Source organism: Struthio camelus, chromosome 8, assembly GCF_040807025.1.
Source record: "Struthio camelus isolate bStrCam1 chromosome 8, bStrCam1.hap1, whole genome shotgun sequence".
Classification (NCBI taxonomy): Eukaryota; Metazoa; Chordata; class Aves; order Struthioniformes; family Struthionidae; genus Struthio; species Struthio camelus.
The window spans coordinates 8,415,158-8,430,494 of record NC_090949.1 but is presented as its reverse complement, the minus strand read 5'-3'; the positions used below and the strand labels follow the sequence as shown (position 1 = coordinate 8,430,494).

Below are 15,337 nucleotides of genomic sequence, written 5' to 3'. Positions count from 1 at the left end.
AGATGCATCACCAGCACTGCCAACCGCTTCAGAGGAAAGCGAGAAACTCTGCATGGGAAAGCCAAAGAGGCCCATCATTTACGGATTTACTGATGACCTATGTTTTACCTTTATTCTTACTACAGAGCAATTGAGGTTAGTTTGGTCATTTTTGTCTCGTTCAGCTCCAAGAGCCAGGCTCAGGGAAGGCCAGTGCTTGAGCCCATGCTCTGGATGGACAGTGTTTCTTCCTGTTCCTTCTCATTCAGCCATCTTTCCACATCCTCCCCCCTTCTGTAAGATGCAAGAGGCTGAGGAGGTGTCCCTAGCACTCCAGCTTTCACCCTGAATGATTATGTCTACTCCAACGGGATCACAAAGCACAAAATATGTCTCCTAGCTCTTGGGGATTCACTTTTTGCTGTACAGAACCTCCAAGCTTTTCTTGTGCTGCCTCTTCAAATGGATCCCAGAGGGCAGGGCTGAGCCAGACTTGCAGGGCAATCTAGCCCGTTTCAATTATCCAGAAGCCTGGAAAACAGCACAGCCCATAGAGGGGGTAGCCCTGAAAAGGGAAGCAGAGCTTGGCTACCCAGCCCGAGAGTACAAATTCAGCACCTGGCCCACATACACATTCTCCAGTCTCGGTTATCACATCGAACAGCATCCCTGCTGCCATTAGATCCTTTCTGCACTCATGCCACCAACCATCATTTCCCATTCAATAGGACACCATACCTATCCTCTGAAGAACAGTGTGACATGGGCTGCTGAGACTACCAGCTCTCTGCCATGCATGAGAGCCACTTTCTTTAACTGCGTAAGAGCAATTTCTTCTAGTTCTCACCTCTTGTACACACGTGCCAGGTGTGAGAACCAGTTCTGACATTAAAACCCGCTGCTCAGCTCTAACGGGGTGGAAAAATAAAATCACTGGCACATCAGCCAAACAAGCAGGTGGGAGTGGTAAGGACAGAGGCCGGAGAGACAAGGTATTAAACCTGCCCAATGCTCCCGAGCGCCTCGTTATACTGATTTATGTTTAGTTAATTGAGAAAATGACTCTAACTACACAATCCAAGCCCTAATTCAGAAAGGCTCGAGCTTTTTAGTCTCTACGTGTGTCTTAAAAGGCATGATTTAAACTCTGCAACTAACAGGCTGCCAAAGGCAAGGATTTGAAGGATCTGATGTCCTATCATGCAGAGGGGGTGAGGCTTGGCTAACTTCTCTCATTACTTGGTCTTTCCCCGCTGACGTACAACTTTGCTGCTGGGATATAAATCAAGGGAAATGATGAAGGAAACCAGTCTCGTGCCCCATCAAAGGAGCCAACACTCGCTTTAATAGGATCACGCAGACAAGCCTAAATAGGGCACTTAATAAGCATATGTTTTCTGTTATACCAGCCCACATCTCCACACCTTACTTGCACCACCACTGGCAAAACCCTTGGTCCCTTGCTCGCCAAACCTGCATACATGAACAAAGTTTAAAAACAGATCGCAATACAACGTCAAAGCGTCAAACGCATGATCTCTGGGCTGGATCAGGCCTGCAGAAAAATTTTATCTAGCCCTCAGCATCTGTATGAACCTGTATACGCAGCTACGGCATGTACTAGAGCAAACACAGAGATCCCTTAGCTAGCATTGACCCAAGCCACTACGTCTATACAGCATCATACAAAAGCATCAAATTCAGTCCACGACTGACCAGCTGCTTAAAGATCCCACACAACGGCAGCCTCGTAAAGTATGAGAGATCAGGTTGGAACCATCCAGTTATCACAGGGGTTTTGATCCAAGTTCAAACCTTCACAAAAGGGTGTTGAGAACAGAAAGACTCTAGATCTTACTGTCCTAGGTAGAAGGTGCAGAAGAGAGTGAATCCCAGCGTGGGAAGCAAATTAATACTGCTCTACCTCCTTCTTCGGCTCCAGAGCCTCCACAGAATAGGAAAACTTTCCCATGAGTGCTCCTTTCCAGTATATTCCCAATATAAGCTAGTCAGACCACTCAGCAGCCTAACCACTAGGCCAATCACTACTCTTCCCTCTTAGAAGTTTTTCCTCAGTCTGCTTAGATGCAGTACAGGCTTTAGAGGAAATATTCCACTATTGGAAAGAAGAATGGCTTGATGGAGAACTTAAGTCTCTCCCCAGAGAGACTACCCTAAGCTGAACCCTCTGGAGAGCCCAACTTCAGCTGGGCTAGATACGCAATCGACTGGGGACTGTCCAAGTCTTTTACACCATGCGGTAGACATCCATGGGAATGTCAGGCCGCAGAAGTTATGCTCTTTTGTCTGAGCCTTGACCACCTGTGCTCATTTAAACATTATTTGACAGAGGAGGGAGTGTTAATCCCAACATCCTGGCCAAAATGCAACACGGGCAGTTATACTGTGCTTCGTAATATTCTCACAATGTTTCAGACTGGTGTTTTCCAATTCTTCTCATAAGCTGTGGTTCAACCCAAAAATGATTACATTGCCACAGGAGAATGCACGTCCCCTGGGATGAGCCCTGCCGCATTACTATCCAAAACCACACAACTGCTCCACTCTGCCTGCCGTGGGTGTTCAACCCCAGCAGAATCCGCATTCAGATTCCTACCCGTACCTGCAAGACAACCTCTCTGAAAAATCAGCCCACCCATTGCTGACTTGCAAACTATTTTGTTTTCCATGTTTCTGAAGAGATACCAGTTGAGTGGACAGCACATCTGCCTTCAATGCGCTCCAGGGACAGCAGAGCCAAAGGCTATAAAATGCATTAAATACTACAAAGGTAGAAATGGCGTTTGCCTGAAGAGCCCTCAATTCCAACTCTTCTACTTCCTTCATAGAAGAACAAAAAAAAAACAAAATAAAAACACAACACCCCTCTTCTGTTGCACCAAAATCATATCCTGGCATTTCCGACCAGCACACATGTTGTTACAATTACGACTGGATTGCTTGGCTCCGGCATAGGGAGAACGTTAAACCGGCACACTGGCACCCATCAAAACATTTGAGAACTTCCAAAGTGGAACTGACACCATGGCAGTGGTTTATATCACACGTCAGAGAAAGGCTTCGTAACTCAGATCAAACAATTTAACTCTTAAGCTTCCTGTCTAGAGAGAGCAACCAAATGCTAGCCTGCCTATTGTTATTTCATATGGCTGTTTCAAATGGCTTCCAGCCAGTTCACTTCATTTTGCAAGCTCACAAGTTAAATATGGCTAGACCTGGCCAGAACTTCAGTGAGGGACCAGTAAGAGAACATAAACTGCTGATTCTAACAATAGCATCTCTCCTGTGAGCCAGGAACAGCATCAGCAGTATCAGGATGGCATGCAAGGATTTTTTTTTTTTTTAAGCCATTTTGTTGGCTATATAGTTATTCCCTTTCAGGGAACTCATGTTCCGAAGTAGTTGTCAAAAAGATTTTTGGACTTGTGATTTCTTGCCTTTTTGGTTTGAGGAGTTCAGACAATTGTCTTATCAGTACCAGACAGCTGTGATCAGTAGGACTATTCCAACCGTGTTTTAGCCAAACGGAAACCCACAAATTGTATGTATTTGACCCTTGTAGATATGATTACAATTCAACTCTTCTGTCAGATGTTTTTCTTTATGTCTCCCGATGACCTGAATACAACTGTAACGAGGACCAGATCTATTCACTAGGACTTAGATTCTCTTGAGGAGCAACTGGGGACAGTTTTAGAGGATGGAAACAAGAATGGTACAATTAAATTAGTATTGCACTTACTGGTATCCAGTTCTGAAAACCATAATCAGGTTGTTACAAGCTGCTCTGCAATTTAAGACAGAGCAAAGGAAGTCAGTCCCATTTTTTTTTCAGAATACAAACAAAGCTTTGGTTTTTAGGTCAAGTCTTCCATCAAAATAAGAGGGAATGCAGAATGTCTCAGCAACAACACAACATTAACTCAAAGGTTGCTTCTGAGTTTTCTAACTTCAATCGGCATTGACCACGAGTGGCTTCTCTAGAAACAGGTTTATCCCTCTTTCTCCTGCGTATGAGAGACACTAGCAGGGATTCTCCATTTCCATTTCACTGTGGCTGCTTTGGGCCACAGTTAGCCGAAAAGATTCTTGCCGAGCTGTATCTTGCCATGCCTTTGATTCGTTCATTTTCACACTTTGGAATAGCCACCCTCAAGGTTTTACTTTCCTGCAGAGCAAAGTTGCCAAAGGAAGTATCTGATTCGGTCTTTTATCACCTCCTGTGGGAAAAATAAGTCTTGGATACATGTATTAGTATCAGATATCATAACTGAAAGTAAACACACTGCATAGAAGATGCACTGATTTATTAATAAAATAAAAATGAAATGTAGTGACATGATTTTCCATTATTAAAGCCATTGAGACAATCAGTGTTCTGTTTATATACATGATGGTCAGCGACCTAGTCACAAACCGTGACTGACAGGTTCAGGTAAGGTATTACAGAAAACATTTCCATGATGAAAGAATCCTTGTTACAAAGTGGATAGCCGTGAAAACCGTCCCCAAGGTTTGCAGCTGCATCAGTCTATGGGAGGTCTTCCTATGTCTTCCAGCTTAATTCCTGAGACTTTCTCCACCTGGAATGGCTTTTTAAAGCTTTTCAGCAACCGAGCAAAACAGCTGAACTTCTTTTGGGGTACAAACCCATTCTTCAGGCAAGAAAATGCATTGAACATTCTCAATTCCGGTATACTGTAGGGATTATTCATTACAAGATCTCTGCCTGATTACAGGAAATTTGAGGCAACTATGACAGCTAGAGAAAAATATTCATAATGGAACAGCTTTAATTGTAACACACACTATTGCATGTTTCTACTTCTACAGCATACATTCTGCTATGTCTTAAACCGTGTCACTCACTCATTTCTGTTTAATCACAGCTGCTGTGATTTCATAGATAACAGTGTTATCAATATATAGCTTTGTAGGATCTAGCATTACCTGAAAAATTAAGCAAAGAGATAAACAGGAAATATTTCAATTGACTTTGCAATTTTCCTCTGTACATGAATTTGTTTTAAATCAGGTACAGAAAAGAGCATCAGCTACAAACATAATTAAAGACCCTACTTGTATTTCAGAGAATTAAAAACCATTGAAAACTAATCCCTTATGGACACAAAGGAAGATAAACATCCTATCGTAGCTGGCCGGAGACAGAATGTGCCTAAAACCAGAATTAGCTGCACCGCTTTCTCCATGTAAATAGGTACCACCTTCTCTTGCACACTGCTTGGAACAGGTATCTGTGATCTCTGTATGCAGAACGCCTTCAGAAAAACCCTGCTGCTTGCTTGAGAGCATCCCCTTTCAGCAAGGTACAAAGCACCATGAAGAGCTTGGCATTAGAATGTTAACCTAAAATCAGAACGATAAGGACAAATGGTGAACCCTACATAAGAGTCCTGTTAGAAAAAAAAAAAAAAAAAAAAGAAAGCAAAATTAAAGAAAAAGAGAAATGAAGTGCATATTACTGGCTCTGCAGAAGCCCAGAGATAACATACAGAACGCAAGCCCACAGCAAGTGTATCTTCCATAACAGGCTGGCTTATCTGAATATAGTAGTCATGTATCAGAGCAAACTGGGCGGTCTCCTGGAGTCACCTTTACTGCTTGAGTTTGGCTGTCCATATTCAAGAGGGACTTGGTATGGGAGCTGTCAGATCGTACCAACTGTTCAGAAATAGCAGGAGAAGCAGCAGCATGGTCAGCACTCTCGCTCTCCCTTACTGTAGCACTGGGAGCGGGGGTTTCCTTAGCCGTCCCGGCGTGATTCTGTGACTGGCTGGCTTGTCTCCCTGCTTCTGCCTCCTGCTGCTGCAGCATCCGTTCCACCTCTATCTCAAGTTCCAGATTTTCCTCATCTGCCTCCACTTCCAGCTGCTGCATTAACTCCTCCAGCTTCCTGGCCTTGCGGAGTTCATTCTGCTGTATGATCGTGCACAGGTGCTCTGTGAGGTGCTCCTTAATCTCCGTCTTGTGTTGGAGGTCCAGCTTAGCTGCCACATATTCCGTCTCAGCCTTATCATACCGCTTCCTGTAAAACCATCATCATTTCTAGCGGATTAGTTTTCAAAGCACTTCACAGTCTCACACACGGACAGATACTTTAAGCATCCCTGAAATGCAATCTCCTCCGCAATGCATTATGCCAGCTACTTCATGACATCCTGCTACATTATTCAAAGGGAAGAAAATAAATGTGAATAGATCAAACCTTCTCCTCTCGGCACATTAGCCTCCATTGCTGCTGCAGTCCAAGAGTTAACTCCCTTGTCTGAGGTCTACAAACGGAATCATGTACAAGTGGTTTTACTGCCTGTTTCAAGGGATGCATTTCTAGCAGCAGAAAGAAATCATCAAAAATTGTAGCAGCTTTGCATATTCCAATGAACACCTATCTAGTGAAAACTTAAATATCACAAATCGGTTTTGTATTTTTCTAATCCAACATCCACCCAACGGATACAGATGCTACAATGGTGCTATACACATTTACACTTGGATGTGGTCTAGAAGTGTACTCTTCCTGCCACCCAAATATACATAAAGTCATGAGCAGCACAGATTGACACAGCATATGACATTAACAGCGATCACAACTTTCGCGTGGCAACAGATGTAGAATTTTACTGTAAGCATCCCCCCAGCACACACCTCCTGCCAATTTGCACTTCCTGTCATGACAAATATAGCAAAAAGGAAATATCCCAAATATTTATTGAGGTCAACATATCCGGGATATCGAGCTCTTTAACGGTTGGTGTCCACATCACTGATGCATCTTTAACTACATTCAGTGAATCCATATATTAATTCTCATTGAACTAATAGAAAGATAGATGCAATCTTGCTGACTGGGAAAGGGAACATGCAAAAGGAATACGCATGTGATATACCTTACAGAGCATTCACAAATCTAATATTAGTAAGGTATTTGAATAAACAAGACAGCTGTTCTATAAAAATCGCAATTCAAATATCTGGTTAAACATTTAAACAAAGCAACAGAAAGACAGTCCTTTTGTTTAGGGAAACAGAAGGAAGAAAGACATGGAAAAGCCTTCCCAAATACGTTCCGTTACATAGTAATCACAAAACTTTTACCCAGCTGTCAAGGCTGGGTCTACAGTGGGCAGAAAACGTCCGCTTACGTTTCCCTCACAAGAAAGTCAAGATTTCCCTGGGCAGTGAATGTGAAAGGGAAGACTCAACATTATGCTGGAAACTTCTGCACAATTAAACTTTTGGGCTGAACTCACACATATTCTCCACATCTTATTTACGAAAACTCCATTCCACAGCAATTGTCAGATGCCCCTAACAATGTCTTCAGGGCTATTAATACTGCACATCTTGACCAGTTGAAATAATTTGACTTGAGCTGCAAAACGTACGGCAAGGACTCAGTAACTGCTTAAGACGACATCGCATGGAAGCACATCAACTTTGGCTCATAATGCACAAAAACTACACGACTGAATATTACCCATTTCCAAATCCCCCTCTCTCAGAAAAAAAGACTTAGTAAGTTCAAAGTCATCAAGCACACTAAAAAGTTTCGCCTCTTCGCCCTACCAGCATCCCTTTTTGTCACCTTCATTAAAAGCTGCTTCCCAAAAGCCAGAGCTGCTTCTATTATATGCTCTTCTACCACTAAGAATTTCAAATAGACAGGTTGTTATAAAATTTGGCTAAAGAAATTTCTGGAAGCATTTAATGGTTTTAGAAACCAGAGTTAAGCCTACAAATACATTGAAATGCTTTTCCTGTTGAGGATATGAAGTTCAGTATGTGAATGTAGTGAACTAGTGAAACTACAGTTAATGTTAGATATTTCAAATGATAATTAGGCAAAAGAAATTCTTATTTTTCAGCTACCGTTGGTATTTCTTTAAAGACTAATTACCATGTTTATTTGGCCTGTGGTCAACGTACAGCAGAAGTCATAAGGAGAAATACATGTTTAACACATCGAATCGTGAACCAAAAACTGCAATCGAACATTTCCATTTTATTAAACGGCTACATAAACATGCTGATGTTTATCTGCTGATGCTGTGGTTTACCCATAATTAATAGGGTTTTCTAATGAATTTCTTGCATTTAAGGAACTCATCAGAACCAGAGTGATTAAAGGCACATTGCGAAGAGTAGAAGCTTACTTTCTCCTTCAATTTTTGGTCCCAGTTCCAAAGGCACTTCAGCACTATTATATATGTTTCAAGCTTAATTGGTCCCATTGATTCTAACAGGACCAGAGCTGTCACCAACAGGCAACTTTCCCTGAAAAGGACTTTCATTTTAGCACTTAAAAAAGAAAATTATTTCCCCCTGAGAATAAACAAACAATTTTGAAACAATAAAGCAGGGCTTATGGACAACTGCACAGTTAAAGCAGCAAATATATCTACTGATAGCACAAAGCTGGAAAGTGTAGTCTGCAGTCAGGACACCTTCTTCAGAAGGTTTCCAGAATTCCATGGAAAAATGAGGAAATAAAAAGAATACATCTACCTCAAGCGTTGAAAGCCCCCCAGACTGTGTCCATTTTAACTAAATATGATTACAGTGACACAATGCCACTATTGCTTCAGCAATAGGAAACTACATTGTATCCCTCCACTCATGGGAGGCTATTTCCTTCTCTATCTGTCGCTTACCGGGCATAGGAGTAGTCTAAGCTGGCCTGATCAATTCGGTTCCGCAGGATCCCAATGTCAGCAGACACCATGTCATCCAGAGCTTGTAACTCCTTCTGAATCCTCTTTAGTTTCACTGTTTCGGCTTGAGTTCTTTTGGATCTGCAAAAGGAAGATGCTTTTTTATTTTTCTTTACAAGTGTCCTTTCTCAGCATAATGTACCTCATTTCATTTGCAGAGCAACTACCTTCTTTAAGAGCTACTCAAAAAGTTTCTCCTTTATGGTTTAAGACTTTTGATCTTTCTTAATATCCACAGGGATCTAAAATGCCTGCCATTAAAGGACTAAAGCAAAATTACGTAATGACCATAATCAAAGTGCCCAAAATGGATTGTGTTTCTTCACTGTGGAAACACACAAGAAGCTGCTGTATCTAAGTAGTTCTCAGTGTAAGGAAACAGGAAATGGCTGGGGGGAATGAGAGAGGCGGTATTTAGTCCTGCAACTATTCCCTTTCAAAGAAGCCCAGTTAGTAAGGGCCAAAGAGTCACCTAACCTAAACTTGATTTCCATTTTGTAAAATTATTCCCAATAGGCCCAGCTAAATCCCAATGAAGTCGATGGAAAGTTTTACATCAAACACAAAGGATTTCAATCAAGCCCTGTGTAACCTTTTCCAACTCAGACTATTCATTCCTCAGTGTCAAAAACAAAATGTTGCTAAGGGCAGCAAGCTTTGATGGATTTCACTCCCAAGCAACCTAAGTAACTTTCCACAAGCTTTTATACCAGGTCACTTGGCTATCATTCATCACCACCAGCAAAGCCATGGTTTTCAGTCACTGCGTTATACCCCAAAACACGTACTTGAAAAGCAAGATCTAGATGTGTAGGAAGTGACACCATTTCTCATTAGGCCAACTGATGCAGATGGAGAGAAACAGACATCCTGTAGCATTGTCCCGAGCCTGAAGAAGGCCTTTGAAGCTCGGACATAGCTTCCTAGCCATCACCTTCCAAGACCTCCTCTCTCTTCTTACGCTCTACTTCTAGATGGAGGCAGCCTGCCTGGCGGTCACACCCACATTTGCTGTCCTACAGTAACATACTTGCATTTTATCTCTACCTGGCAGAAGAAGGAAAATCTTCAGAACCTCAAAGAGAATCTTCTGCACAGTACTGGCTGGCTATATTCATCTTCGCTACCCCAAGAACTCTGATGGGCAGAACATAGTACACATCTGGGAAAAAACTGTGAGCCTGAACACTTAACATCTCCATTCTTGATCCAGCATTACCAGCTGCTTGGATGTCCTTCCCTACAAACCTTGCCTTACTTACAGTCCTAAACTATCTCGGTGGACAACACTGTGATGTATTTAAAGCCTGGTCTCCTGAAGAGAGCCAGAGCTAACGAGTATGAGAATGGGTGAATTTATATTTGTTTTAATCAGCCAGTTGTAACACAATACCATTTTGAAGTTGATCGTCTTCTCCTTTCAACACCTTTCACATACTACTAAGACTCAAAAGCCCAGAGACAACTAGTTATTTTTTCCCTTCATAGCTCAGAATCCAATAAACTTTCCTAAAATCCAGGGAAAGCAAAGGACTTCAGCTGGTTCTCTAATTCTGTAACACTTTCTTCATCTGTGCATGAAGCTGCAGATTTGGAAGGGCAAAATGCCCAATCAGAACTTCTTGGCCAGCATGTGTAATCAAAGGGGAATGCTGATCACAGCTACCCACTTTTGGAGCAGTACATGCAGTGCATTGACAGGAGGAAAAAGTGAAATTTGACAAAAAAGATAGGCAACTGATCGCAGATGAAAAGCAACCCCTTCCTCAGCTTCAGCCCATGTTGCAGCATAGCCCCTCACCTCTCAGCAATAGCTTTGGCCAGGAGTGCCTTCTTGCGTTTATTCTTCTCTTCCATCAGCCGCTGTTCCTGCTGGAGGATTTCCCATCGTGATTTTTCTTGCCTGTTCATTGACAACAAGAAGATCAAAATTAATACCAAGTTCCTTTCTCTCCGTGTCTTCTACTCCCCAGAGGACACAAATATCTACCACAATTCCCGGAGCACACTCTAAAAAATGCTAAAGGAAAAATAAGCAGGTCAATGTTTCAGTTCTGAGGTAAGAAGAATCACCTATAAGAAGAAAAGTCATTTAGGCCAACAAAATATTTCCAAAAGAAATTTGCTGATCAGAGTGAAGATTTCGCAAGCAAAAAAGCTGGTGTTTAATTCAGCTTCTGAGAAGAGGGAACATATGGGACTTTTTCATTAAAAGGATATGTTTCCCCATTAGGTAGAAGCAGTTTCAGGTTTCTTGCTATCTGCTATAAGTTGTTATCTGCTCAGTCTGTCAATGTAGTCTTTTTTTTTTCCCCCTTTTGGAAAGGATTTTTCAATAAGACAGATCATTTTATGTGTCTGCTTTACAATACAGCCCTCAAATAACTACACTGACAAAGCTGAAGGTAAGATACAATGAGAATGAGCAATGAGGAAGAACAAGAATTCACTCGTGCCACCAGGGAAAGAGTTATACGGATTCTGTTTCCTAGGCTACATCTACCGAGAGATACAACCAGTCCCTGAGGAGCAAGGTCTTACATAAGTGGGGTGAGCGGGGACAAGCTATGTGATAAGCGAACAAAACTGTGCAGAATTAAAGAGAAACAAAAACGGCTTTGCTGCTTTTCCATCTTGTAGTGGTCTTCATCCCTTTTCCTGAGAAATCTCTTTTCCAAGGTCTTGCTTAGCTTAAAAATACCAAAGTAACTCACCTATGTTTATTTTAACAATCATTTCTGAACGAGAGGATCTCTTCAGATACTCTTCAGACTTCTCCTCACTACTCTAATTCCTAAAACTTCACACAGGGAAATATTTTTAATAAGATTTAAATTCAGATGCATAGGCTGAAATGAATCCAGCTGTTTCGGGTGATAGCTGCGGCAGCTAAATGTCTCTCGCTTCCCAAACAGTCAACTTAATCTGTGTAAAGCTTCAGCTATCTTCTCTCCAGCCACATAAAGCCTGTGTTTTTCACCACAAAGAAGGAACTGAACAGCCAGTACTACTGGTGAGCTGAGCTCCCGTGAGGAATTTGGCACTACTCTTTGAAGTGCTGCTACTCTGATGAAGGGACAGCTATCTGCATGTGGGCGATCCCACCCAGTACCCGAGCAGGTGAATGGCAGGCAGCATGGCCAGCAGCTGCAGCCTTCTCAAGATGCATCTGTGCAAAACAGGAGTTCCCAGAAGCTTTTGAATTCTGGAGGAGCCACGTGTTGCTTTGCCATGTGCGCATTGCCAGCTGCCACGTTTCTGCCTCTCCCGTGGGCAGCACCACTATCCCCTTCTGAGATCCTACAGAGTTAACTGCGTAACAAAAGCACGGCCTGGCATACCACACTTGGAAAGCTGCTGAGCCCTATTTTGGAGGAGTATCAGTGATGCATGGAAGACAGTTTGGCAGCCAACTAGCCAACCAGCCGCTTGTAACAGATTATATTGAGCAGGAAAGTTTGGACCTGCAGAGGAACTCAAGGCTGGAGCAGCATTGTTGAGAGCTTTAAAAATAAACTACATGCCCTAGAATGAGAATTCATCCTTTGGTCCATCACATGTTGCTTTGCAGACAGGAGAATAAAGAGAATACTGTACAAAACTTTGTGTCCACTGAGGAAAAAATGAAAATGAGCACTTGGATACAGACAGGAAGAAGAACCTCCACAGGTAAAAACAAGTCATTTCATACTTAGCTTATTAGCTCCTCCCTAGCACTGAGACAGCAGCCTTCTTTTATATGCTACTATCTGCATTCTGCATGAGGAACAAAATCATTGCCAGATTCCATCAGTCAATTCCTAGACTACCCTGTTTAGTATTTTCTCTCTCGCTTTCAAACGGACCAGTTTGATGCTCGAGGGAGACAGACAACCCACTGTGGGCTGATGCATGGGGGGCAAGCCTTGAGACGGTCTCATTTTGAATCACAAAAGCTCTAGAACGGCTTAAACCTGAAATTTTAACTCCTTACCAACACTTTTGGCATTAACAAGTTTCCTGCAATATTATGAAGGGGAACGTGAAGTTACACAAATCAGAGTAGATCTACCTCCCAAAAGGGCTTTCTGTTGTGGATTCTGGCTTATCTACACAGCACGACATTGGTGAGATTAGGTCTTCATTAACCATTAAGACAGTTCCATATCTTGGATGCTTTATGGTGTACACCCCAATGCTACAGGAAATTATTTGAAGACATGATGGTGTTTATCTGCATGGATTAGACTACAGAATCTGGCCTCCAATCAGGCTTAACCCAAATAGAGATGAAAAACAGAGGTTCAACACAGAGGAAGCAAATATGATCTCTCCAACCTTCCTAGAAGATATAGGAAAGTTCAAAATTCAGTTTCAGTTTACTGCACAGTGAAAGAAGGAATCAATACAGAATAAAATCAGTCCCTTGATTTTACCGACTTACTAACAATTCCACTTTCTTTTTCTCCACTTTCAAGTTTGGCTTTGCAGGGAGGTTCTGGGCATTTTCATTGCCATTACACGGATCTCCTAGTCTCAGTTCCTTCTGCTGATCTCGGCTGCCATGTTGCCTCTGATCTCCCACTGAAGGAGGATGAGGTGGTGCCATAGGCTGCTGAGGGTGACAAGGCTTGCGTTCTGGTACAGAAAGCAACTGCTCAGGAAGTACAGAGGCTGCTCCATCCTGTGCTCCCAGCTTCTGACATTGCTGCTGGAGGGCTTTTTCTCGTTGCAGCTGCTTCCGGCTCTTATTCACGGTGTGGGGGCGTCGCTGCTGCTCCAAGGATTCTGACAAATCTATCAGGGGATGAGTGGGAGAAGCAGAATTAAAATAAAATCTTAACGTCAAAAATAGACTCTGTGATTTAGCTTTTCCAGGAAAGCAAATAAACTGGGATAAAACCAGCCTAAGGAAAAGACAGGCCAGGGTGCTGGGGGAAGGTGAGGCGAGGGAAAACCCAGGTACCTGGAAGTGTTTTGTTAGTCTAAGAATCGGGAGGTTTAGAGGATCTGAGCATCCAGAACCAGGTGAAGTTGGGATGATGGGCTTGGAGCGGGGGACCAAAAGGGGAGCCTTAGGAGGAGCAGAGGCAACCCTTGGGTCATGGAGAGACAGACACAGGGCTAAAGAAGGGTCCTCAGGGAGGCAAACTAGGGGTTTATAAAAAAGAGCTGGTGGATGGACAGCTGTGGGGGGAGGAAAGGGAGCTGGAGTGAGTGGAAAGGTGACAAAAAGAGGTTGGCAGTGGACAGACAGAGAGGGGCTGGATGGGGGCTGGGGGGTGGAAGAGAGAGAGGGAGTGATGAGGAAGCCAAATGTGGGGAGCTGAGGGGCTGCATGGAGAGGCTGGGGCAGGCAGATAAGGGGGGGGGGATGGAGAAGGCTAAGGGGACAGGGAAGCTGAAAGGACAGATATGGGGGATAGAAGGCATGGGAAAGCTGCAAGGATGGATGCAGGGGCTGAGGAAATAGATGTGGGGGGCTGGGAAGGCTACGGGATGGATGGGGGGGGCCAAGGGGCTGGAAAGGCTGGGGGATGGATGTGAGGGGCTGACAGGATGGATGTGGGGGCTGAAGGGATGGATGCAGGGGGCTAGGAAGGCTGGAGGATGGATGGAGGGGCCAAGAGGCCGGGAAGGCTGAGGGGATGGATGTGGGGAGCTGAGGTGATAGATGTGGGGGCTGAAGGGATGGATGTAGGGGGCTGGATGGGGGGGCTGAGGGGATGGGGGGCTGGATGTGGGGGGCTGAGGGGATGGATGTAGGCAGCTGAGGAGACGGGGGGCTGGATGTGGGGGGCTGAGGGGATGCACAGAGAGGCCAAGGCGGATAGACGGGGGGGGGGGGGGGGTTGGATGTGTGGGGCTGAGTGGAGGGACGTCGGGGCTGGCGGCACAGCCGGAAGGGCAGGAGACGGCGGGGCGGGTGCGTGGGGCTGGAGGGACGGGGGCTGAGGAGGCTGGTGGAGGGGCGGCCGCGGGACGGAGGGGATGCAGCCGGGCCGAGAGGCTCCGCTCCGCTCCGCGCCGCGCCCGGCCCGGCCCCGCCACCGCCGCCGCTCTGAGGGCCGGTGCAGCCAGCCCGGCGCCACCGCCCCCGCAGGAGCCCGGCCGCGTCCGTACCTGGGCGCGGGCCCCGCAGGCGCCGCAGCTCCTCCTGCGAGAAGCCGGCCCAAGCCCCGGCGCCGGCCATGGCGCTTCCTCCTTCCGCTGACGGCGGCGGCGCCGCGGCGGGCAGGGCCCACGGCTGCCCCGTCACCGCCGCCCTGCCCGCCGCAGGCGAACGCCGCGGCCAGCCCGGCCGGCAGGGCCGCGGGCGAGGCGGGGCGAGGGGAGGGGGCCTAGCGTCACCACGGCAACGGGCCGGGGCGGGAGCTCGGGGGGGAAGATGGCGGCGGGCGGGGCTGGTGCTGGGGCGGGAGATGGCGGCGGTGCGGGGCGCGGCGCGGCGGGCTCGCCGAGCAGCTGGTCTGCGTGTGGCATAGCGCACGCGCTCCGGGGCATGCGGAGCCGTAAGGGGCTCCGTGGCTCCCAGTGAGTTGGCCTGAGAGCAGGAGGGGCCGCTGCTGCGGGAGGCGTCGAGCCGTGTCCCTGGCGGGCCCGTTCCGAGGGCAGGCAGGGTGTCG

General features: G+C 45.4%; 1 protein-coding gene across 2 annotated transcripts; it reads right to left on the bottom strand.

Moving 5' to 3' along the window:
- Positions 1 to 4,290: 4,290 nt before the first annotated feature.
- On the bottom strand, positions 4,291 to 14,972 carry GORAB (golgin, RAB6 interacting). 2 transcript variants are annotated; one of them, XM_068951901.1, is made up of 5 exons: positions 14,835 to 14,972; positions 13,148 to 13,508; positions 10,534 to 10,635; positions 8,673 to 8,813; positions 4,291 to 6,046 (listed from the first exon to the last, which is right to left on the bottom strand). In XM_068951901.1, exons 1-5 carry the CDS (start codon positions 14,902 to 14,904, stop codon positions 5,575 to 5,577), a joined length of 1,146 nt encoding a protein of 381 aa, XP_068808002.1. In that variant the 5' UTR covers positions 14,905 to 14,972; the 3' UTR covers positions 4,291 to 5,574. The 2 variants fall into 2 exon arrangements, with proteins under 2 accessions (XP_068808002.1, XP_068808004.1); XM_068951903.1 differs by having other exon boundaries at positions 13,160 to 13,508.
- Between the last annotated feature and the right edge of the window lie 365 nt (positions 14,973 to 15,337).

Excerpts from the sequence above, each read along its gene's own strand:
- GORAB (XM_068951901.1), bottom strand. The coding sequence starts at position 14,904 with ATGGCCGGCGCCGGGGCTTGGGCCGGCTTCTCGCAGGAGGAGCTGCGG. Across the intron at positions 13,509-14,834 it reads CCTGCGGGGCCCGCGCCCAG|ATTTGTCAGAATCCTTGGAG; the intron begins GTACGGACGCGG and ends ATCCCCTGATAG. Across the intron at positions 6,047-8,672 it reads TTAGACTACTCCTATGCCCG|GAAGCGGTATGATAAGGCTG; the intron begins GTAAGCGACAGA and ends ATGGTTTTACAG.